The sequence below is a fragment of the Gavia stellata genome, chromosome 1, assembly GCF_030936135.1.
Source record: "Gavia stellata isolate bGavSte3 chromosome 1, bGavSte3.hap2, whole genome shotgun sequence".
In the NCBI taxonomy this organism is placed as follows: Eukaryota; Metazoa; Chordata; class Aves; order Gaviiformes; family Gaviidae; genus Gavia; species Gavia stellata.
Window position 1 is genome coordinate 100,618,096 of NC_082594.1, and position 25,857 is coordinate 100,643,952.

The 25,857-nt window shown below is 36.1% G+C and overlaps 1 protein-coding gene across 1 annotated transcript in view; it reads right to left on the reverse strand.

The window, feature by feature from the left end:
• Positions 1–1,900: 1,900 nt before the first annotated feature.
• Positions 1,901–25,857, reverse strand: part of TTC3 (tetratricopeptide repeat domain 3) — a 62,869-nt gene continuing 38,912 nt past the window's right edge. Inside the window, exons 25-45 of the mRNA XM_009818739.2 lie at positions 24,831–24,967; positions 22,285–22,599; positions 21,375–21,638; positions 20,884–20,930; positions 19,161–19,217; positions 17,680–17,756; positions 16,764–16,916; positions 15,488–16,397; positions 13,480–13,545; positions 12,631–12,780; positions 11,234–11,373; positions 9,766–9,834; positions 8,954–9,050; positions 7,871–7,971; positions 7,255–7,348; positions 6,552–6,650; positions 4,053–4,474; positions 3,483–3,603; positions 3,118–3,330; positions 2,825–2,914; positions 1,901–2,176 (exon numbers count right to left, since the gene is read on the reverse strand). Coding sequence (XP_009817041.2) covers positions 2,066–2,176; positions 2,825–2,914; positions 3,118–3,330; positions 3,483–3,603; positions 4,053–4,474; positions 6,552–6,650; positions 7,255–7,348; positions 7,871–7,971; positions 8,954–9,050; positions 9,766–9,834; positions 11,234–11,373; positions 12,631–12,780; positions 13,480–13,545; positions 15,488–16,397; positions 16,764–16,916; positions 17,680–17,756; positions 19,161–19,217; positions 20,884–20,930; positions 21,375–21,638; positions 22,285–22,599; positions 24,831–24,967 — 3,733 coding nt within the window. The 3' untranslated portion in view covers positions 1,901–2,065. The remainder of the gene's footprint in view (positions 2,177–2,824; positions 2,915–3,117; positions 3,331–3,482; positions 3,604–4,052; positions 4,475–6,551; positions 6,651–7,254; positions 7,349–7,870; positions 7,972–8,953; positions 9,051–9,765; positions 9,835–11,233; positions 11,374–12,630; positions 12,781–13,479; positions 13,546–15,487; positions 16,398–16,763; positions 16,917–17,679; positions 17,757–19,160; positions 19,218–20,883; positions 20,931–21,374; positions 21,639–22,284; positions 22,600–24,830; positions 24,968–25,857) is intronic.

Genomic DNA, 25,857 nt, shown 5'->3' on the forward strand with positions numbered 1-25,857 from the left:
GGAGGAGCTATTTACTAAACTTTAACACTTCTCCAAGATCAGGAAATGGTACAGGATGATTTTTGGAAAATGCAAGCCACTCTTTCTGGTCCACAGGATGTTGTGAGAGTGCCACCTGCTGCTCAAAGGGGCATTATCACCTCCCACCTTCAAAAGTTACATGGAAAGATGGACTGGCTTTCATCCTGCCTCGAGCCCCAGCATCCAGTGTCCATCAGCTCTCTTGGTGCAGAATTACAACCTGCTCAACCACCCCCCTCCTGTACAGTAACAGTCCTGGGCAGGACTTTCTAAGGCCTTCCTTTTTAAAGGTGTGAATGAACTATCTCTGGAAATCACTATAATAAGCCTTTCAGCTACTGGGAGTCAGGGAAGAGGAAGGAACATAGATCAAAAACCATCCTGCTTATTTGGGAACTTGGGGTCATGTCTGTGCTGCAGGTATAGGAAAAATAAGACTGGCTGGTAACAAGCAAGTGTATGTAAGTATCAGTTCAATGCACTAACAGTAAGTAAGTGCTGTCTTCCAGCCAGCTCGTCCTTATTACCTCAAGGCATGCTGTGTTCTATTTGGAGAACACTGTCCAGTATAGCACCTGTGGGACTGCTTTGCCACTGCTTAGCAGGTCAAGGATACCTCTGCTCTCAAAAACTGTCCTAACTGCCAAGGACTTACACTGCTTTTGTGAAAGGTAAAAGATGATTATATAGATGTATCCCCCACCCTGGAAAAAATTATGGAAGCTGAAAAGGATGCACATGCTGAAATCCTGAGCAGCAGAGCACCTAATGCCTCAGGGAGCAAGGTGCTTTAGCTTTCTGGCATGTAGTAGATTAGATTACTCACCAATAACTTTGACTTAGCAAAAATATTACACAAAAAACCCACATCAGCTGCAGTAGTAATTTTATTTTTGATCCAAGTGTAATTAATATACTGATTAATCACAGAATAGTTTTAAAACTTCATCTGGAGGATACATACTCATTTGGGGAAACAAATGATCCCTAGAATTAGCTAGCTTAATCTCATATAATCAAGTTAAAACTGCTTGTAGCCAAACAACAGTCACACTCTATTTTCAGAGTGGTTAGGCTGTACACGCTCTAGTCCTGGCCTTTTGGCTATCTGAGACAAATTTTACAGTGACAAAGGTACTCTGGCAAGCTCAGACTTTTAAAGCAGTAGGATAATCAACCATTCTTTCAGCTGTTTATATCCTGTACCTTACACTGTTGATGAACATCCCTGCACAGAATACAGATGCAGTGTATTGCTTCGTCAAAAATAAAAATCATGTAATTCTGATTCAAACAGATCAGCTCTTCAGTGACGAGGGAAATTCAAACCATATTTCAAGATTAAAGAATTGAGCCATAGTATTCCAACCCAATGATACACAAACAGAAAGAATCACATGAATACTTAAAAATTCTTGCCTCAAAATATTGCTAGAAGTCATTATTTAAACGATTCCAATTATTAGCTATGGATTTATGCAGAGAAGGGAGCTGCAATTATATGAACTGCATTCATAATGATCACAACAAGCCTGATTTGAATCCTGCAGTTAAATTGTAATTGTTTATGCCAGAGGAAGGTAATGTCTTGGCTGTTCCAAATTCTGCTAGTCTGTTACTCAGATCACCTACCTGTTTGATAGAATTTATTTTCAGTGCAGTGTAAACTCTGAAGGAAAACCCCTGCTTTACGGGAATTATACACCATCCTTTGAGAAAAGTAGATACAGTAGTTTCAATATCCCTTAGCCAAAACACCCCACCAGTTTTGTGTGCTGCTGGTCTCTGAACTACAATGGCTTCATACAGGAAAAGTGCTGGATCTTGGAGTATGCTCATTTGATTCTGCAGGTGCCACAGCAGTACCAGCGTCGTGGCTTAACTCTACATGTATTTAAATACTGAATCAGTCTGAGTTCTACTACCATTTTTAATAAAGCCAGGGTTCTGTCTCTTTCTAGGCATCATGTTTCTGTTCCTTATCATGGTGGTTATTCTGCAGCCACTTCGCATCTTACTGTAACGTGTTCAAATAAAACAAGGTTTAGGCATATTTGTTCCGTGCAGGAAGCTCAGGAAAGTCTTCAGGTAGCAGAGCATGAACGCGGCAGATAGGGCAGGTACTGGAATGTTGCTTAAGCCATGTTCTAATGCACTGCAAGAACAGGAAGATGATGTTGAGGAAACAAGGTCTGGTACAAAGAGTTCAGCCTAAGTATGTTAATAATCACCACTAATGGTAAGCACTTTTCCAGCATGTTCTATGTTACTAAAATTTGCAATTAAAAAACCATTCTCCAGTTCTGATGCTGTGCTGATCAATTTACATTTGCACCTATTCTGCAATAACAAATCAGCAGTAAACACGTAAGGTAATGGGAAAGGTCACAGACAGAAGTATCAAGCTATTCTAACACAATCCTGACACTCTTACTACATGATGTTATAAACACAACTGCTATCAGGTGGCAATGCAGGGTCTATAGTGGTAGCCCATGCTGTAAGTATGCTGCAAACAAATCTGTGACTTGACTACCAAATTTATTCTCCAAAGAATAAGCTTAAATTCACTCTGATGGATTATCATTTCCATTAAAAATCTAAACCTGGAAACTTTCTGACACAGTAAGACCATATATATAGCAAGTCTTGGTGTACAAAGTACATAAAAGAAAACTGTGCACTGTTCTTCAAGCACTGAGGGTAAGAGGGGGGAGGGTTGCTTTTAGAAAGTGGAACAACGGCATAACTGAACAGAGGTCATAAACATTTGCATCTAAGTGATAAGAACAAAAATCCTTACTTCTCTGTGAAAACGATGCCCACATTCTAGTTCACATGAGTCTCTGCTTAGCTCATCATGACATATTGTGCAAGGATCATCACTGGAGGCCTATACATAAGATGTTAAGTTATTTGAAAGCTAGCAACAATTTATCAACAAGTTCTAATAAGTTAATGATGTTCCTAACTTTAACCAAGTATATTTAAGCTTTTGTACATAAAATGTTTTTTCAGCAATACTTTGATTATTTCATGTCTTACAAGAAGTACATGGCAATCACTTCACATTCATGGAAACAGTGGAGAACTTACTGTATAGTCTAGTTTTTTCCATTTAGATTTAGGTGTTACTCTAACATTTCCCCAGGGCTGGAGATGTGGCTGAGATGGATTTTTATGCACAGGTCTTGCGCTGGGTGGGTTGGGCACATTGCCTTCTGCAGGTACTTCCCGACTCCGAGTTCCAGTCGGTGCTGGTGAAGCACAGGATGTTGACTTCACAGGTCTCCCTGTTGAAGTTGGTGCCTAGACAGGTGTTGGAAAAGAATTTGGAGCAAGTTTGTATTTCAAAACTTGACAGCAAAGGGAAGTTTGCATTCTTTTCTGGACTGTGCCGCGCCGTTTCCTCTGTTGGAGATGCACAGTAGAAAAGGCAGCAACTACATACACGACAGTACCTTACTTTGCTGGTCCAGAATGAGTTCTGTCACTCTGCTTAGAATTTCGTCTAAGCTCAAACCTGACAATGTATTCCCATTTCTTCTTTGTACATCTTTTATGAAGCTAGTGAAGTCTGAACTGAAGGGACAAAAGAGACATAATTACTGACTGGCAATACTGTGGCTGTTACCAGCATTAGAGAACACTGTAGCTTCCATGTTTGATTCTCAGCAGTAGAGCCTTTAAAAAGATACTAACTTCTCAAATGAACTGTAGTAACTGCTTCCAATACCTCTGAATAAAACTAGGGTCTAGCCACCTTAGTCGTAAAAAAAGCTAATAATAATAATAACACTTCTATCTGCTGGTGGTTCTAAAGAAAACCCAAAACAGGTAAGCCAACACCATAGGTCTATTCCCTTAAGGAATGTCTCATTGAATGGGAGGGGAGGGAGGGGAACAACTAATATTACTGTTCTGGTGAAACAGAAGCCATCTACTAAGAAATCAATTCTTTTTGTACTTCATCATTAGATTGTCAGAACTTCTGTTACTCAACATAACATTACACTCATTAAAACAAATACCTGTTGTAGTTTGGAAATATACTCTGTAGATGCACAATAATATTTTCAAATGCTTTTGGAATCATTTTGTTGTTTGGAAATCCAGAAGGCCTCAGTTGTATAGCTGAGTCATCTTGGTGGTTCTGGTGTGGCTGGACATTCTGAGTATTACTTCCAGAAATCCCTGACGGGCAAGATGCCAAAACTTTATCAGAATATGATCCTTCCAGAGGTTTGGAGTGTGTTTTCACTGACCCACCGCTTGCAGAACAAGACTTAGAATTTGCATATGCTGGCTTAACTCCGGCCTGTGTATTAGATGAAGCATGTGTTGGACCTGGATCTTCAGAACTTGAAAATGCAGGAAGTAAATTAGGATGTGCAGATGCAGAGGAATAGATGACAATGGCTGGATCACTGACTGGAGGTCTGCCTTGTTTTGTCTAGGAAATAAACAGATTTCACAGGAAAAATAGTGGTTAAAGTAAATTAAGTAGAACTCTCGAGCATTTGCAGCATGGACTATGACACATTTGGTCATGCTAAGGACCTGTAAGATAAATTGGTAAGACCTTCATTTGCTTTACCTAGGTAAAAATATTGTACAAAGGTGCTCTTTAATATGCACTGAATATAGACAACCTGTCTGAAACAGCATTAAATAGGAGACAACATATGCAAACTGTTCCTTTACCTTATTCTTGCTTTGCTAAAGAATGCATGGCTGTTGGACAGCTATAAGTTGTAAAGAAGTATAGCGTGAACAGAACTGCCATCAATTTGAAAATACAAAATTTACTTTTTCACTTTTAACTGATTATATAATCTATATATAATCCAGTGTAACTTTTTTGAAACAGAAACACATGTCAGCTATAGTCATCATCTTGAAAAACTTGGAGCTGACATGATCCAGGAAGACTTCTTTTTGCACTAACGACTCTCTTCCATAAATGGAGAGAACTCCTTAAAATAAGTTTCGTTGTTTGACCCCATGACTGGTCTAGGAAGGTGGCTTTCCAACACACAGAACTAGAATTCTACACTTCTTCGTAGTCAAACCTGCTGGTTCTTGTTCTGTGTTCTTCAGTTCACCACCTTTTTGAAGCGATATTTATTATACCTTCTCTGTAAAGGTGTTTAACTGATTAACGGAATTTATTAAACAGGGAGAAAAAGGGTTTTCATCAAGTCTTATTCATTTGGGCTCAGTATTTGCCTATTAAAGCCCTCTCAAAGTGGAACGAATTACAGAACTCTTTCTAAAAGGTTATTCCTGTATTACTGCAGTAAAAATAAATACCAAATGCAGAACAAGCGGCTTAAAAGTCACTCTTTCCCAACCTGTAAATTGATGGTAACCTAACGATGGTAACTAAGTTATCTGCATATTCTTAGGAGTTCTGTGCCAGTAAGTAGAAAGGAGCTACCTAGAAATAAGTGGGGAAGAAAAAGTATGTAGGAGAGCATAAGTGTAACTATTACTTGTGTAAGTCCAGAAAAACTGTAGTAACAATCATAAATATACAGTATTAGAACACAGCTTTGAATCTAAATTATACCAAAAATAAACAAAAGAAAAACCCATGACTTTCTGCAGAGAATATAAAAAAGTTGCATGGCATCTTCAATGAATTCACGGATTTCATATGAGCGTGCGCTATGAATTCATTTTACTTACTGAGTCAATAATCCCCCCTCTTTTGAGAGATGACTGAACCCTTTTTTCCTTACTCCAAACTGCCCCAGGTCCAGTGGTTTCTGAGTGCTATTTGTCTTCAGGACTGGGCATCACCTCTGTGCCCTGGTTTCAATTTCGCCCTCAGTGAATGGCAGAACGTAGGTTGTTTGCACCGCTGCTGCAGCTACCTTGGCTGTAAGTATTTTATTCCTGTCATGTGTCTCCCCACCACCGTGCTGATGAACAATTCAAGGAGTATTGACTTACACTGACTTCGTCCTTGCACCAGGAACAATCGCAGGGTTCGGAAGTAACTGACATGATTTGAGCAAAGCATTTGTGGAACTGTTGGCCCACGAGAAAATTGTTTTAAATAGTATTTATCTGGGATGTAGTCATTACTGATGCATTTCCATAAATGGCTATACTCCATCTAGTTCATAACAGATATGACTGGAAGTTGATTTTGGTATTCGTGATCAGTTACACATGTTGGTGTAACGGGGCCTTGTCCCTATGGATTTTGGCACTACAGGAAAGTCACGATATACAAAAATATTAGTCACAATTCAGACAGAACATGAAGCATTTTAAAGTTAACTTTAAACAGCTTAAGCCTCTCACAGGACTTGAGAATGTGCTTTTCACTGGACTTCATTTAGCTAATCTGCCGTCACCTTGTCCTTTCGAACACTACCTGGATGTATAGAGAGCCAGATTACTTTGTATTCAAGGCTACATATTCAAGTTCTTCATGTACATGTCCTATAACGGATAGCCATACCAATGCAAACTTAAAGAACTTCTTAACAAACTGCTATAAAATGTAAGATACATACTAAGACACTGGGAGGAGAAGGAAGCTCCACAGTTTCCATTTTAGTGAGGCAGTTCCGTACACCATTTTTCACCGCCTGAATTTTTTCTTCATACTCAGCCTGCAGAAGGAAAATAAATTATCCTCCACATCAGCATTAACTAGAGCTCGCTCTTTACTTAAAATGGCATTAACACAACTATTTTTTTGCAAAACACCCAAAGATACCAGGCCTTTCAAATGGAGATGTAAGGCTGCCATTTGCTATGGTAACATAAATCTGTATTTAAGTACTTGCACTGATGCTTGAAAGGGTTTGAGAAAGCCCTTCTAGTTCTCAAAACTCAGCCTAGACATTTTACATCTTAACTTTTCAGGAAGTTTTCTGTTGTTTTTATGGAAGTTGCATGGATTTCTGAAGTTCAAAAAATACAAAAGAACCAAGAAACTAGACTTGTTAATGGGGGAACCAATTTTGAAGCAAATGTATAAGGGACAGATTTTTGCCTTTATAAAATTGAAGATATTAATTGTAACTTAACTATACTCAAATAATCTGGATTTAAAACTTTATCTTTCTTTTGTAATTAAAAAAATGCAGTTTAGTATTTGGAGGACAAGTTACTGGTGTTTTAAAAAAGGAATGCAAAATTATTCAAGGTATTTATTCTGTTTTAATTTCCAAAGTTCGACTTAAAGCTTGTTAAAGAGAAATTAAGGCTTACCTCTACTTTTCCCAGTTGTTTCTTTACGTTTGAAATAAATATTTCCCAAGAATCAATCTGTGACTTCAACTTAGGTGCTGCTGAAGCTGAGCTGCTGAAGTATTCAAGATTTTCAGTTAAACTCCAACATACCCATTATTTTTGTTTAAGATCAATGGTTTTGGTCCTACCAACCCCTTACCAACTAAATCACAGTTAAAGACTTCAAGCAAATCAGTTAAACTCCTGGTACTTAGATCCTAGCCAATCTTAGAAGTGGACTCCTCAAGTGTAAGGTAGTATTTTACGGCAACATAAGGACAGGGAGAGGGAACATGGCGTAAGTTTTAAAACAACAGCTAACACCCAGGGCTACATTAGTTCCTTTTAAGGAAGAAAACAATGTTGTTGCATGCCCAGCAGCTTTGTTCGCACTCTCTTCTATTTACATTGCAACCCCTTCCCAGTGATACAGCACAGGAATAACTGGAATGTTCCCAGTAGCCTGATCTTCCCCAGCTAAGAAACAATAGTACAAGAAGCTTGCTCCTGCATAAGTATCACACGTCTTGGTAATTTAAGACTAAGAAGTTGTTCAGCTTCAGGAAAGCTGCATTTAGCTATTATGCTTCTATACCTGCTCAATGACTTCAACATCTTGAGATTTACTTCTGCATTGGCAGCTATGCCATTTAGCTTGCATACTTCAGTTTCCTTCCAGTTTTTGAGTACTGATATCTGTAACAAAACATAACTGTGTAAAAAAAAAATGCAGTAAAAGCACTGCTGTAGCACCAGGAATAAAACCTCAAAATAGATTTTAATAAGCATCTGAAAGAATAGTTTTATGATACAGAGTACAACACATACACAGTTCCTACGGTGAGGAATTTCAAGTGGAATTAACAGCTCTGGCAGGCCTTTGGGAGGATAAAAAGGCTACATTCACTTCAACTGATAGTAGAAAGCTTCCATAAATGTTCCATTTGCAACTTATCCTATATATAGATATAAAAACATACACACACACACACACTTAAAGTGATTAAGACAGCCATTTAAGTACTGGATGGTTGAAGACTAATGTGGACCAACAATCTAATCTTTTTATAAAATCCTACGGCAGATAAGACAGCCTTCAAGCCCTTCTTAAAAAAAGGGAGAATTGTTCATGATATTCAAAGCATATCCAGTACAAAATATACTGGTTTAGGAAAGAAAAAAAAAAAAAAAAAAAAGGTATTTATCAGTACTCTCCTCCTTTCAGTGAAACACACAAGTCAGGTGTTGCGTTCTGATTCTACCTGATAAAGTAGCAGCTATATATTCACTAACCATGACTTACTTTTAACAAGGAATTTTTTATGTTCCTATAGTTAATTCTTACTAATGGAATCTATTCATAACAAGGATAAGTATGAAACTCAATTACTAGTCAAATTTTGTTTGGGGCAATACTATATGCCCCTAATTCTGTGCACTTTTAATACTGGCCAATAATAATAATGTGCCTTGATGATCTGCAAAGTTTTGTAGGATAACATCATGAACAGCACTTGTCAATATTGATTAACGCTTTTGATATATGCTTATGAAAAGTTTTAGATGCTATTCAAAAAGTAAATTGTTAGATAAGACTTCACCAGTCATCTTCCCCACCTACTACCAGCACAAATGATCCAAGCTCTAGCAAAAGCTTTTTAAGATTTTTTGTTCGTACCTCTGCTTTAACAGCTCTTTTCACGCACTCTTGGCAGTCATCTTGACTCTTTTTTATAAGCTCTTCTAATTTTACTTTCTCATTAGCAAGTTTATTACTGTGAAATAAAAAGCAGTTAAATATTTGATTAACATATACAACATAGTAGTGTTTAAAATTTATGACATTTTAGAGGTTTTCTACAGCTATTCTCTCTTCTTTGGAATCACACATCTCCATTTACATTGCACAGCTTGTGCCTTCAGTTATAGTATCATACTTGTATAGCCGTACTGCTGGCTCCACAGACGCAACCTTGGGATTTCTTAACCACATTTTGCTGTGCAACCTAAAAAGCTTACAGGAGTTTGACTACAGCAGTCATGCAAGTATTATTGTTCTGAGCCTGATCACATATATAAAGAACATATCTGTAAATGAAGCCTTGACTTTATACTACGTACAAATGAGTAACTTTTAGAAAATGTTTAGATAGCCTTATGTACATTTAGGACTATAAGCATGTGAAGATACAAACCTACCTACAACAGTTCAGTATGGCTGTACCACACCCAACTTCTAAGGTGTGTTCTAAAACACAGTATCATATGATCAAGGGAAATGTATAAGAGTATGTTGAAAAGCCAGATTTTATTATTCTAAGAGAAAGTAATATTTACTTATGATAAGTAAAAGTAACCTAACTTGGAATAAGAGATTCAGGTTAAAGTGCTTATTTTTTCTAAGCCTCTACCCAGAGTGAAGCAGACAACTCCAATAATGACAAGTCAGCAGAAAAATGTAAATATTGCTGAAAGGTACAAGAGTTTTACCTGGTCTCGAGATACGTCTTTAAATATACGTTATACTGCTTTTCCTTCTCATCAATGGTCTTCGAATACCTACAGTAATCAAGCATTTATTAAGCGTGTTCTGGAAAATGTTCATTAGCAAATACATAACACGTTCCTCTATAACCATAGTGACAACTATGCAGCAGTAACAACCCGTATGTTTTATATGCTGTTTAATACCATATGTGCATTTAAATGTATTCCTAATTAAGCAGTAACTAATATAAAAGCAGGCTGATGATTTTTCAAGAGAGATTTGGCCCAAACTACTTAGACTAAAGATAACACGACGGCATTCAAGGACAAAAGTCTTCTCAGGTCTGTAAACTGAGAGAGAACATTAAAAATGCAGTAGGAATTGTCAAATCTGATTAGAAAAATTATTGCTAAGTCAGTCAGTTATCTAGAAGGTATTCTAAATGTTTACCTGTAACTTGCAAACAAATCAAAATACGAAAGCAGGCATGGACATATTTCAGCTTATTGCTGTGATAAAACATGTAGCTGGTTACACAGCCAATGATTATGTTACTTAAAGATTTCTAAAGTCTTTAGAATGTGTCAGGAAAAGCTACTGATAATACTTCATCAAATGACACAATTTACTTTTCAGTACGTCAGTGATGTGATCTCATGGATGCTTGTTGACTATGGTGGAAGTTTACTGAAGTTGCTTCTTGCTCCTCCACAGTCAGGAGAGCTCATTGCCAAGAGAACAGCTGCGTTTGCTGCACACAGGGTCATGATGGGATTCATACATTGATATTATTAAGTTCCATGGAAAGCCCTGCAGACTTCTATTTTAGGGTGACGGATGGGTAAAAAAACCCTCACAATAGATACATGCAATTATGCGATTCTTGTAGTTTTACTTGAATCTGAGAAATGAGTGACTAGACTAGAAAAAAAAAGGAAACATGCATCCTTGGATGACCCTCCAATAAGCTACGTGGCAGAATCTACAAAAAGCCTGTAAGAAAAACAGATGCAGACCAGAGTTTGGTTGGGTTGATTGTACAACAGAAGAAGGAAAAAAAATGAAAATGGAAATGAAAATTTAAAGCTAATCATAATTCAGTAGAGGAGGACGCTGAGAAAGCAATGGTAAGTCATGAAGGAGAAAAGTGAAAAAGCAGTGCAGATCTAAAGGATTCTGGAAAAGATCTTGGGAAGATCTTAAATAGTGAAGGAGTAGTATTTGTTAATTAGGTTAAATAACGTTGTATGTAGATCCTATTAACAGCAGCTCTAATTCAAGAACTGCATTTAACTCATGTCAGAATGACATAATCAGGGCAACAAGTTTGATTTTTCACTCTGCATAAAGGATGGAATTAGTAGATACTGAAACATATAGTCTTATCGGAAATAACTGTACTTACTGCTGCTTTAAAAAAAAAAATCAAGCAAAGGGAAAGTAATGTAAATCTGTATTTAAAATTAGTACCTATCATTGGTATCTGTATGCTTTTTAGCTGTGTTCTTTAGTGCTTTTAAGTTCTCTTGATTTTCTTTTTTCTCCTGTTGCCATTTTTTCACTTGTATTTCTAAGTCTCGATGAAACCAATCCAGTTCATTCTTTGATACCTAAAACCAGAAAATAAGAAAACATTATTTCTGAAAATACTACTTTATTCAAATGCAAGTTAGAGCAGATTGCTGACATTTATGATCAAAAACTAAGCCAGTGAAAATGACAGTAACAGAGTTTTACTAGGTCTTAATTTACTGTTAGTTCAGGTGTTTAGGATGGGCAACATACAATGTGCACACCTCATTTACATGGCTTCAGAATACTTGCAACCCTGTTTTGCAGTCAGCTAAAAGAAGAAACCCAGTTCCACAGTATCACGTACAAACACATACTGAAATCCAACTCAAAATCCAGCTCAAAATCAGTACTGGTAGTATTTTATCAGTACTAACAACTGGGAAGTTACAACTCATAACAGAGCAAGACAGCAGTGAATCTTATGGCTGCCATAACTGCTTAAAAAAAATGAGGTAGCATTAATGCATCATTGGGAAATATAAAAAAATATTTTTGAAAAAGTGCCTACAATGCCCCTGGACAAGTTCATCCACCCTGCATACAGCCATGCTTTCAAGCTCAAAACTTTTTGAGCTCACATTTTTACCAAATATTCATACAGAAAAAACAGATGTGAGACTCCATCATCCCTTATATGAAAGTTTGCCAGGCTACTTGCAGCCAATGGTAAAGCTAGAACTCAGGAGCTCCCAAGCTGCAGTACATGAGTTTACTTGAACACACCATTGAACGGGAAAAAAAAAAAGTATTAAACTGAGATTCAACGACAGGCCCCATTCTTACTAAAGATTAAAGAGAGAGCATGGGGAGAGATGGCTTTGGTTTCACCTGAATTATTTTTTTTTTTAAACAGAAAAATTCCTTTTCATGTAGACAAATGGGTAGCCTGTAGCATCTACAGCTCTAACTATAAAATTAATCCAGGCAAAGTGATAATAGGCTGATAGTGTTGTTTGGGGACTACTCCTCTTGCTCCCAGGCATTTTCAAGGAAATAAAGCCTGTCAGCAAACCCAACAAATCAAGATGAAAGAAAGAGTCAGCAGTGTACTGCTTTTTTTGTTCTCGGGTTGAACCAAAACCAATACCTATCCACTAGACGGAAGCAACCAATATCCAATGTGTTTAAGTGTGTTCAAAGGAAGATGACACACAAAGATTGCGAGGTTTGCCGAGTCAGACTTCACAGCAATGAGGACTACCAGTCAAGTTTCCAAAATACTGTTGATCAATTACAACCAATTTTGTGAGCCACTGCCATCTGTCCCACTGTTGCAGAGATAAAAACATTACCTCAGTCTCTTCAACACTTTTCTTTAGGAGGTCTTTTAAAGCACTGATTTCCTCCAAGCTTCGGCTTTGTAACTGTTCATATTTTTCCTGTGCTTCTTTAAGTTGTTCTTTTAATACCTGATGCTCTTTTTCCATACGTAGAATATCTCCCTGAAAATAAATCAGTTATAAAAAACAATCTAATATCTGTTACCACAGGGCAGCAAACATTCATGATGTCCATAAGGAACAGTCTACTCTCAGTTGAGATTCAAAATCTTGAGTGTGGCTGGGGTGGGGTTTTTTTCTTTGTTTGTTGGGTTGTGGGGGGAACAGTGTTTAAGAGAAAGTTGTGTAACAGTTTCAATCCGGCTCAGGAAATGAACATTCATGTCTGACCATGAATGGAGTATGACTAGTTCGAAGGCCACATTTTCTCACTTTTATCTCCTGCTACAGAGATAAGACTGCCATTAACATCAGTCTGAGTTGTCTAGAGGCCCACGTGGAATATTTAAATCAAACCTCAATGTTTTTGGAAAGGAAATACTAACTTTCCCTAAACATACTCCAACATCTGAATAGCTACAGAACAACACTCCAAAACCTCCTTGTTTTGGGCCTATGTGAAGTTTCCAAGAACATCACAGAATACAGCCCAATATGAAGCTGGGGGTGGGGTGGGGGGATGGGGGACAACACCCCCCACCCCCCCAAAAAGAAAGGCCAAACCACTCACACAGCACCAAACAAACCAAAATAAAAAACATCTGTTAAAACATGTCCTTTCCAGAGAACCTCTATCTTTTCACTACTAAGTTTTTGGGCCTTCTTTTAACCTTCTTCATGACAAATATGCAGGTAACTTACTTGTTGCATTTCAAATGGATGAAAAGGCAAAGTATTAGTTTCACTATCACCTACTTCATGATTTACCTAGAACACAAAGAATCATTAGTTGATTAAAAAGCGTTCGAGTTTATACATGCAACTAGTAGGTCAGCTCTGTTTTGGAGCTTTTGTACCCAACCTACAGTTTCACAAATCCAACTACATTACGAAGTAGGTCTACCTACAATGTGAAAAGAAATTATGCAAGTGTTTCTGAAATGGATTTCAATCTATAATGAAATAACTTTTTTTGTCGTGATCATTCCCTAGTTTAATTGACCACGAAGCATTTATATTGAGAACAGTTCTCTGAGTCTTTAAAACACAGCTGTGCTCTAAATGTCTGAAAACTTACAACTTGCAAAAACAGTGTCTGACAGCTCACTGAGGAGCTGTGTTTTGTGGCTCCTCCTAAACTCAAGATCTATGTAAGTGCCTCTACTTAGGAGGGACTAGACTCAAGGACCTTCAGAGTCCCTGCTTGTTTTCCTCTAATACCACCCTTCAAGGACTTACTGAAAGAACGGAAGTTTAAAAAAAAGTGACATATTAAAGATTCAGTTTATGATGTTACTGTTCTAATAAGCTACTAAAAATCATAGTCATATAATGTTAAATGCCTTGCTCTATCACACTTTTGCAAACAGAAACATATCTGTTGCTTAGTGACCTTTTGATCTCTGCTAACCAAAATTCAGCAAATTGAAAACTGTTGCCTCTTCTGTTATCTCTTTGTTGCATGTGTTCAAGAACCAAAGAGAAATCCCATTTTAAAAGCCCAGTCAGCCAATGACGAAATTCATCTGCCAAGACTGATGGGAAACTAGCTTTCAGCAACTGCTCAAGAAAGATTTAAAGTGAAGAGAAGTTTTGTACACAAAACAAGTTTGGAAAGAAACATGTTAACATTTTCCTAATTTAGAAAGCAATAATAAAAAGACGACTATTTATCTTACAGCTATAAACAGCTATTCCTCCCTTAATAACAAGAAACAAATGACAATGAGGAACTCCTCCCCAGCAGTCCCTCTAGCATGTTGGATAATCTCTCGGCAAATGGATGCGTGAAACTGCCATATCCATAACTCTGAAAACCTGGCATCTTAGTCCAAAATGTTTTCTGTAGCAAATGTGGATGTGACAGTTGTCTCCCTCTGTTGCTTGAAGTGTTGTATGCTGATCTAACTCTGGGGTGCCATTAAAGAGTGAATGCTCCAGCCCCTCTTCTGTTCAGCTGCATGCCCTGCCCCTTTCCAGGTGTTCAGCAATGCCTTCTCTGCCTGTAGGACAAAACTTTCAGGTTTTTTTTCACTTCAGGAGGAAAAAGGAAATGAGGGAGTTTGTCCCCTGGACTCACCCTACAGCTGGGCCACCACTGTAAGACCACGAGAGAAGCATCAGCCAGCAATTGTTAGAACATACAAACTATCTAAATCCTCAAATATTGTGAAAGTTAAAGCAAATCACTGAACTAATTACAAAAAGAAAAATGATGACACAGAAGGACTTTCCTTAACCTCTAAAGCGAAGTTTAAACTTATGTGCATCAGTTCCCCGCTTTGATCCTGGGTCAAAAGATCTGCGAAAATTTCAGGCAGAACAAAATTCAGTGACCATCTCTTTAAAGAATTACAAATGAAAAACAAGAGTAGTTGTAGGAAGTGTCAGCAACTTAAACTGCAAGTTCTAAGGAAGTTCCCATTCTGATAAACACCTCAGGATCTTCCAACTTGTGGCGCGCTTTTTTTTTTTTTTTTTTTTAAATTAAGATAAGTACTAGAGAATGCTAAATACTACTTTTAAGATCTCTTACATTTGGGTGCCTGCAAGTATTACTTGTATATTTTCTCTTGAAACTCTATACAACATTTGACCCTTTGGGAAGTCATAAAGAAATAATTCAAAAAGGAGTTTCAATTTCCAGTGCTCAACGCTGTTATTTATCACTTAAGAGCTCTCAAATAATTGTTCCATTTTAATTTCTTACCTGAACAGCTATCATCCTTGTATAAGGATTGCTTTTCATTAGAGGTATACCTCTGCTTTCTTTTTCCGTCTTAATAACTTGTATACCACATTCAGCTTCATTTGTACTATTTGCAACAGCAAAATTGTCTTCATAAAATGCGTTATCCGACTTCTCCAGTTGGCAATGAGGGTCTTCATACGTTTGTATTTCAGTTGGTATAAAACCGCTGAAGACGTGTTTTCTGTTTGGAATTGCTGATTCGTCATTATCCTGATGAGCTATGTGATCAGCATAAATATAACTAGGTTGCTTGGCAACAGTTGACATGAGAGGCAGTTGAGACGGCACTGGCAATATTCTTTCATATTGATAACCCCAGGAAGTCTGAGGCAAAAATATACCAGGATTTTTAGAATCAAAGCACTTTAGTAAAATGCCTGAAAATGACGACTCATTTTCTATGGTATCAATATTCTGACTATGCAAAGAATGCACCGATTTACATGAAGTAGGAAATGACCAGGGCAAATGTTGTGGAGTCTCATAACTTGCTACTGTTAAGTCAGTAGATGTTGATATATGAGGTTGCTTAGGATGAGACAGCGGTTTGAATTCCTTAGCAGCTGGATTTAACTGTAGCTTGTTCTGGGAAGAATTTTCTTGTACATCACAGACTATATAATTTTCTTCTTCATTATCTCCAGTCTCATTTCTGTTTGCATTGTCTTTAATAAGAACTGCATGCTTTCTTAAGCCAATAAGATTGTCCACCATAATGAAACGAAGGGATTTCAGAAGAAAAGATTTCAGACCACCTTCATCTTCTACAATCTTTTGAGCTTCTTCAGGGAAATGTTCATATTCCCCAACTAGTAATTTATTATTAATTTCCATAGGGCCATGTTCTTCCAAGATTTGGGAGAAATATCTTAAAAAAGAAAAAAAAAGAGTTGTCATTATTAATCAAAGTTTTTTCATGTAATTCTAAAATCGTATTTCACACGATATGTTTTCAATAATACTTAAAAGCAAAGAAACTCTAGGACTACCGAAGAACAATCATTTGGAAGATGGTGTTCTAGCAAAGCATAAAAATTTTCTGTAATACTCTTGCTCGTCCACATCTTACTAAAAACCATGCAACTGTTTCAAAGCATTAGTACCTACCTTTATGTACATACCTACATATACCAGACCACGAGGACTCAAATTCTGGACTTAATACAATATGTTATAAAAATTACAAAGTAATATTAAACCCTTTAAACCGCTAAGCAGAGAAATGGATACATACTCATATAAGCTCTCACAGGTTTGATCTGGGTTATTATCCAGAAGTCTTTGATAACTGTTACTATTTGAAAAGTCACAGAGAGTTTCAAATTCCTCTAGTTGCCCCCGAAGATATTCTGGGATTACAAATGGTTCATAAGAATTTGTAAAATCTCTGTAGCATAACAAACAAACAAAAAAAAAAAGAGAGACAAAATAAATAAATATTGCCTATGAACAATAATGCTTGTCTCTGAAAATAATTGTATTTTTCACATATACTGAAAACACTATACTGTATGGTAAAACTACATGGTGGTAAAAATATACCCCAATAGCAAACTTTTTTCTAACAAGCAGAATAAACACTATCCCAAAAATACTTCACTACTAAACTTATTAACTGACCTGCCACTAGCTAATAATAATCAGGCCGAGCTCTTGCCTAGCAGCTTTCACATCTATAAGCACGAGAAAAACTGGGCTTAGAATACAAGAGTTTGAGTCCTGATTAACACACAAATTCTGAGCAATGCACTACAGATTACCTCAATTCAACATCACAACCTGCTTGATATGGCATGGATAACAAAGTTCAACTGTGACTGATGAAGTATGTACAAATTTATCAACTAATTTCTTGCTACATTAAAACAGAACATGAAGCAAGTAAGATCTTACTTGAAAGAATAGCTTTTGGCCTAGAAGATGTATTGGGCTGCAGCCTGGCAACCTTTCGGTTACTTCCTACATTAAGATCTTTAGAACTCTAATAACCCTCACACCTGTCCTGGAAGCAGAGAAGTAATGGCTCTATATGAGCTCGTATCAAAACCACTTAAATGTTAACCCAGACTTGGTGTTTCTAAGACACTGTCTTCTCCAGTACCTGCAAAGCCCTTTGGGCAATAAAAGCAAATATGCATGACGGTACTTACAAAGTATTTTCTTCTATAAATATCTTATCTTCTTCTCGTGGTGCTGTACTAACTCCACTGGATAATACTAAAATAGACTAATTAAAAACAGATAATTATTTTTTTTATCTCACAGAAGTATACACAAAATGATCCACTGTAAAGACTAGGAGTAACTTATTTACACTGAACCTTGTTCTGTAACTTTATCATGTTCAGATGCCATATTATGAATGGCAAAACTTTTAGGTACAATTATCAGTACTAAGCCATATTGAGAAAGTCCTTAATTTAAAATTATTAATTTCTTCTTCAGAACTTATTTTGGAAAAAGAAATTGGGATATTCAGCCCAACTTCTCTTTTCTACCAATTTCATCAAAATCCTAGGTGTGCCTGATTTTTCATTGAGTTTGGACAAAGAAAACCCCAACATTATAGCTTCACTTTGTTAAAACTTTTGTATAACTTCTTTCCAGTGGGCTGCACATCAACTGACTTTCTAGGAATCTCTTCCTTTACATTTGAGAGCCTTCGAGCTTTAACAATTTTACTACAAAGTTAGTCTGAGTTATCCCTAGTTCCACATGGTTTTAATATGACACCTGTTATTCTTATGTTTACCATTACAAATGTTTTAGTTGTCTTTTAATTTTTATTATCTAGTAACTTTAGAAATACACAGACTTGTATAAATGCATCCAAGTCAGAAAAAGAAAAAGCTGACTGATGAGAATAGGAAAAATCTGAAGTTTACTCTTGAAATTCTAGTAAAATTATAAAAAGGTGGGGGCATGAAGGAAACAAAGAAGATTGTTGTCTGAAGCTTTCAGTAAAGCAAGATCCTAGAAAAGCAGGACAAAAGACAGTAAAAGTTTCAGGTAGGATATTATTCCTAGCAAAATCTATAAAATACTGAAAAACTAGTATTTTTCTGAGAAATAAATGGAACACTTGCATCTTCAGTCACTGATAGGCCTATAAAAATTACCAGAAAATACAGTTAAAGACATAATTTCAGATCTGTTTCATGAGGTGTAAGGACACATTTTCTTTCTCAAAATGACTGGTAAAAGCATTCTTCTCCAAATCTGCCATTTGACAGTGCAAAATGAAATGGAGCATAAAGTATTAATTACACAGTGCAGTTAGCGTACTGTATTCACAGGTGTTTTTTTTCATTTTCCCATATGGGAAATTAAGATCAAAAAAATCATTCAGTATGAAGACAGTGGATAGACTGAAGGTATTGGTATCCGGTCAGAGCTGAAGTTATTCATAAAAAACTTTTTTTTAAAGTTTAGAAATACCTTTCATACTGACAAATTCATATTTTAACAAAACAAAACTGTATTAATTGAGTCTTAACAGCATTATTCTATTTCAGGAAAAGCTACTTCAATAATGAGTCTCCACAGGTGTTTAGGAAAACAGCTTCTATACATCTGAACTCCAGCAAGTCTAAAAAAACTATTTGTAGTAAGTAGCTAACAAGTTACTGACCCTCGAGTCTTTTGAGTTCTTCTTCCTGGTTTTGTTTTTAACTTTGATACCATTAGTCTAAAACAGAAAAAATAAAGTAATCGATTTTTTCATCAGAATATAATTAGGATGCATTTCCAAAACCAGTATGTAAATTTTAAGCAGTTTCATATTAAAATTCTCATTCTGGTTTGACCATCAAGATTTACAAGGTTAAGCATGCAAACTTCCCCCTCTCCACTCCATCCCCAGCTGGAAAATGCAAAAAGAAACAGAGCTCTGCAAGACTTTATCCATTTTGTTCCTTTTCATCGTTTTCCTCTTTAAACACATAGAACATTGATTTTTAAAAACAGAATATTCTATCATTTTAGTATTTCAGATGGTTACTCATTACTTGCAGCTAAAATTGCATATTTAAGCAGTTGTGACATCCCACACAACACAGTTTCGTGTGGGAAACAAGAAGCAAAAAGAACTGTCTAATGTTCTGGTCACTTCAATTTTCTAAGATATGCAGTGATGAAGTCATATCCATCTTCACTTTTTAATAGGACTGTGATTATAGATTAAAATAACTCTACTAACAGTAACTTACTAACAGTTTATTTTAGGATATAAGTAACACTGAAATAGAAGTAGTTTTATTCTAATGGCTTTCACGTTATTCTTAGATTTCCAATTCATTAAATGAAAAAGCAAAAGATTTCACATCTTATTAAGGTATATATTAATTAATTAACTCTAAAGATTTATTCTGTATCAAAAGTAAATCTTGGTTTTGAACAGATGAATTTATCTGCAGGCTAGAATAATTTTAAATGAGTGCCTCAAACACATAATTAACGAAAATACGTAATATACTTCTGCCAATTAGAATGGATTTTAATTAACATACTAATCAAAAAGTGATTCAGAACGATGTACAGTCTAAGACTTATGGGTTGAATCTGAGAAGCATCCATAATCGTAATGAACAAATGCAAAACATGTCTAACTCACTGCAAATTTACTTTGCTTAGCAGAACAAACATCAAATTCCTAGCCTTACAATTTAATGACATCTGAAGGTAACGCCAGGTTACACTACCTTCCCATTTGTGGCTTTGGACTGTAAAACGTACGGTACAATTAGTGTACAAATTCATGCAGATTCAAGTTAAGCATACTCAGGGAAGAATCACACTTCAAGTTCAGTTGCCATGGTAAATAGGCAGATAGAGCACTTAGTAAGAGTCTCTTTGTTTGTAAATGGTGCACTTTTTAATTCCCCAATGAAACTTTAAAAAAAGTCTCTCTAAAAGTCATCACCAAACTGGTGTTATCAAGTAATAAGTAAATGATATTCCCATGCACTTTATTTGCCTTATTTTCCCTATCCAAAGGAGGTGATGCAACATATCAGTACCCTCATCCGCTTTCACTACAACTTCTTCATCTGCATCCTTGAAATGCTCATAATCTAAAAGGCACCTTGTTGGTTTGTGTTTTAACTAAAGAGAAAACGCTGAACAAGTATTGTACTGACAGAAGTTTAGGAAAAATTGTACGCAGTCTTCAAATGCTTTAAGAGGGGATGGGGGAAGAAGATAAAACAAAAGAGTAAATCTTTAATCAGGTCTGAAGGATGATGATGTAAAATAAACCAAGAGATGCAAGTCTCTGTTCACTTTTGCACATTTTTAACACATCACACTCATACTTGCTTCTGAGCTTATACCGAATAGACATGAAGTTCACTTACCGATATATTTTCATTTCCCTGCTTCTTTAATATAATGGTAGGGTCATCTGTTGAAAGGATAACAAAGACGTATTTGTAAACAGAAATAGTAATATTTTATGTAACTTATAATTGTGACCTATGAAAATAGTAATAATTATTATAATCCTTTATCAAATACCACCAAAGCATCTCAAAGACTGTAGTTGCAGCATCTCTATACTTAAACTGAAAGATGAATACTTATTTTGGTTGGACATCATATATGCATGAAGTTAAACTCACGTGCTGGATATGGCACATGAAACAAAACAGCAGAATGTAACCTAAAAAAAACGAGTGGCTTGCCTTTTGAGGCCATATTGTCTTTTAAGCACTGAACACAGAAGATCCCATATAATGAGGAGGTTAGTAGTTTGCTGAGGTTTCAGCTTTTTACAGTGGCCATCAAATGTGGTGTAAAAACCGACAAAATACAATGCTTGTCAGAACGATCACCTTTGCATACTTACCCATTTTATCAAAGAATTCATCTAAAGCTTGATGAAGAAATGGAAAATTTTCTCTGTTGTCTTCTAACAGCCATATAAAACAACGGATTTTCTCTAGGGGTGGTTTTAAGAAATAATCACAAATTTCTTTGTCTTCAGAACTAGTTGTCACATAGTCAAATTTACTACCATACTTCTCATTCCAGAGCGTGGTTAAAATAGAAAGGTCAAGCTCTTTTAAAAATTGTCCATATTTAAGGAGAAAGTTCTTTGTAGCTGTCAGACCTAAAAGAGATGAAAGAAAACCAACATTTCATTCCAGCTTCAGAGTTTTAGTGCTTAGAGTGTGATATTCCTCTTCAAAGAGGAACAGTTTGTTCTAGAAATTAAATATACAGTAGTTGAAACAGATTATGTAAAACCTTTTGTATCTTGAAAATTCAAACAAAAAATGGAGTTTATCTAAATTTTACTCTTAGTCAACAACAAATTATTATTTGTATAATAAATCTATATAAATTCCTTAAAGGACATGGATGCAACAGAACAGAATTAAGAACCCAAATCTTGTCCAAGGTTTTGGCATCTTATTATTTATACAGATATTATCATTTAAGTCTGTTCTGGAATTTAAAGACATTAAAAAAGTAAGTCCATTCAATTTTCTCTTTTCTTACACGGACAAAGACCTGCCCACATTAGAATGCTTTACTTGCAGAGACAAGAGGTTGTTCCTGTGTTACCAATGATCAAGCTTTCTTCTCTAGAAATCCTGGCTAAGGATCAAGTAAATGAAAAAGAGGAAAGCTTCACTTTACCATTTAAAGTTAAAAAAGCAAGACTGGAAAATAGGGAGGTTATCTTTTCATCTGTAAACTGACCAGTTACGACAGGTTAAGGTCTTCTGCTATTACATAAATGTATAGCCTACCCAAGTTGTTAAGGTGTTTCAGCCACTTGTGTAATTTGGGATCCACTTCTTCCAGCTCACTCAGCACACAGATAAACCCCCTTGTTTTTACTCTGTTTTTTTCCTGAATTAAGTAGCTGATGAGCTGCTCCATCACTTCATGGGACATGCTGTTAGTTTTGGAATATGATGTGTAATCCTCCTCACTGATCACAAACCATGAAAGTAATTCCTTTAATAGTTTGGAAGCATCGCGAACAGCTGTTTTTATTTGCTCAGCATTTCGACTGATATGCTGCAGGACGCGATCACCAGCATATAAATCCTGAACATAACCTGTAATGGGATTTTAAAAAAACCAAACAAAACAAGATTTCATGTCTGTGAACCACAATTAAAAACACCAACTTTACAGTACAGATAATTTGGACTAAGTGTTGTTTTTTAAGTATTTGCTTTATCACAACACTGAAAATTACAGAATATATAACTTTCCATATAAACTAGCCTTAGCATTATGAATTTGACACAACATTGTTTTAAATTCAGTTTACACAAAGAAACAATCCTTAGCACCTTAACTGGATTTCTGAAAGAAAAAAAAAAATTACCTGCCAGTAATAGTAGCTTCAAGCAATTGTCTATACAGATTTATCTGTGTGGACTGCATGCCAGCCCTGATGCAGAGACAGAACTCCCCCAAGCATCAGTTCCCAGAGCAAAGGCATGCTTCTGAACGCTTGAGCATACACCTAGTAGCAAACCTTTGCCCTGACCCTGCCACTGGTTCTTTGTAGAACAAGAGTGAAAAAGATTACTGACTCATATTAGCCTTTACCTTTCATTATTCTTCAAGACCACACATCTACAGAATGCTACTTTCAGAGCTTAACTGACAGTAACTATAGTTGTAGATGTAGATCTGAAAAGAATTTTTTAAAAACAAAGCACTACATATTACACCTAGAATAATTAAGCATTGTAACACAAACAGTTCCAAGCATACTAACAGATTCAATAAACTCTACAAGTATAAGCCATGCCTGAGTTTATTCTGCAAGAGTCTGCATTAAAAACCTCTGTATCTTACAAATGTGCATACAAACAAGTGCTCCTCTCACTCGAACTTCTCTCCAATTTACAAGCAGATTTGTTCTTATTTAAAAGGTAGCTATGGCTGCTAAAAACAAAACACCACTTTGTGATGTAGCTCTCCCCTGAAACTGGCCTCTCAACCTCTCAGACAGCTTAGGAGATCAAACTAGACTTTTCTTGAAATATTTCCTTAAGAAATTTCCCCAAACAAAAAAATAGGGTAACAGATAGCTTGCCCCCAAAGACATGCAAGACTTCGATTTTGTTACAGAATTAACTCAGGACAAATTAAAAAGGTTGGCCAACACCAACGCACAGTTTGTTGCAGAACTGTGTTAAGTTGCTTGGTGTTGATATATTGCTGCATCAGTGTCCCAGCTTTTACCCACAGTACTTCAGGGTGAATGGTTTTTTCACACCAAAGGCATTTTTAGAAGTTTCAAGGGCATTTAGGACAGTCAAGTCACATACAAGTAACTGACTGACCTGCAGTGGATGCAAGGACCAGAACTAAAGATACGCCATAGGAAAGGAGATAGTCCACACTTTAAAAAAAAAACAACCAAAAAACAACACAAAGTCAACGAATGTGATTTTACAAAACCACATGGAAGCAAAAATAGTGATCTGTGGTGCTAATGGAAGGGACTGCTCTCAAACAAAATAGTTAAGAAAAAAAAAACAAACTAAAGAGATTAGTACCTGAGAACTTCTTAAAGAGGAAGACAGGCAACAGGGTTCTGGAGAACTCAGAGTATGTATGGCAAGCATGGGATGAAAAAGTGCTCTCAAAGTATTTACTATGAAATTCTACAAGGAAATTAACGTGAGCACTATTTTAGTAATACAGACAAAAATTTAAAAAAAAAAAAAATCACCAATTTAGCTTTGCACTGTAGCTTGTCCTAATATAAAATGCAGTGGAAGTTCACACCTCTGAAATACAGAACACTGCAGACAAACGTAACCAGAACACAGAAGCTGAAGCATTAACTGACTACAAAACTTACAGGTTGAAGTATTTTATTTTCCCCGATCCTCTGAAATACACTTTTCAAGTCACTGTAGTTTCTGCAGTCAGAGTATCGTTGGTTCTTTATCTGAGATCCAGTTCTTACTTTTTTTTTGCAGCAGTGTCCTAACTTGTTGGTCATAAAGCTTTTTCTGAAGCCACTTTTAAATAGATTAACTTGGAATCTGAGCCTGTGCCCTCTTCAGGCTGCATCTTCATGAACGAATGAAGCAACAATAAAGGTTTTCTACAAGGAACTTAACCGTACACTATCATCTTACAGTTATTCAGAAACTAAAAGCAGAACTGAAATAAAAGTAATCTTAAGTAAAAATGCAAGTCTTTAAGGGATGACTTATGTTCAATATTAGTATTCTGCTCTAATTTGACTTAGGACATTCAGGATGCCAATTAAGCTACCTTGTGATAACTTAGAACAACAATCTGTACTTCCACATACCACTGTGATCACTGTATTGAGATGGTTCTTTTCCCATCTGGTTTTCTTCTATTTTCTTTTTAGCAGAATTCTTTGCCTCTTCTCGTGCACGTTTTCTTCGTAATTTTTTTTCTTGTTTCATTTTTAAATTCCTAAGACTGAAAAAAACAATTAAGCAGAGAGCCTAACGTTAGTCGAGATAAGTTGCCAAAGGAGTTACACACATCTCAGTTATTTTTCATGTCTTACAATAGATACAAGCTCCATTCTACTATAAAATATTATGCTGAAAAGTACAAATATAATAAAGCTAGTTTTCATTTAGAAGTTAAGAGACCACAAAATTTCATAAAAGTTTCATAAAGATCAAGTATGTAAATGTAAGAATATCCTCAAGATGCAATAATTTTTACTCCCATTAATGATGTCTGTGTTAGGATTAACTTAAATACTATCAGTTTTTTTTTCTAAATTTGTAACTCAGCATTTTGAACCAAACATTAACATTTGATTTCCTTAACTTCTAAAAATCAATTTTGTTCATCCTCTCAGCATGATTCCTCATTATTTATAACCTTATCTGATCAAAAAGTGTAAACACAGTTATGTCAAAGGTATGTGCATCAACAACAGAAATAGCATCATTATATACAGTTTTTATTTACACTTTCTAAACATTCACGTGAAGTTAGTTAGATAGTAAATGCTGTGGAACAGTGGTGTTGAACTTATGCCACACAGCGGTACCTCTCCCATCCAGCTAAAAATCTTGCTGAGTTTCTTCCCTCTAGCAAGGGGAAGGAATAGAACGATGCTTGCAATCTCAGACTGAAAGTAGAGGTGGTATTCTAATCTAGATACATATGCAGTAGAAGTTGAGTGTAATTAAGACACTCAATCCATTAAGAAGAATAACAGACACCCATTCTTTTAGCATTCCAATTAGCACAAAGGAAAGACATGTATGGAGAGCAAAAGTAAATAAACAGTCCTCAAGTTCTGCACACAGCCTCCAAATCACACTTTTCCCAAACAACATGTTACTTCC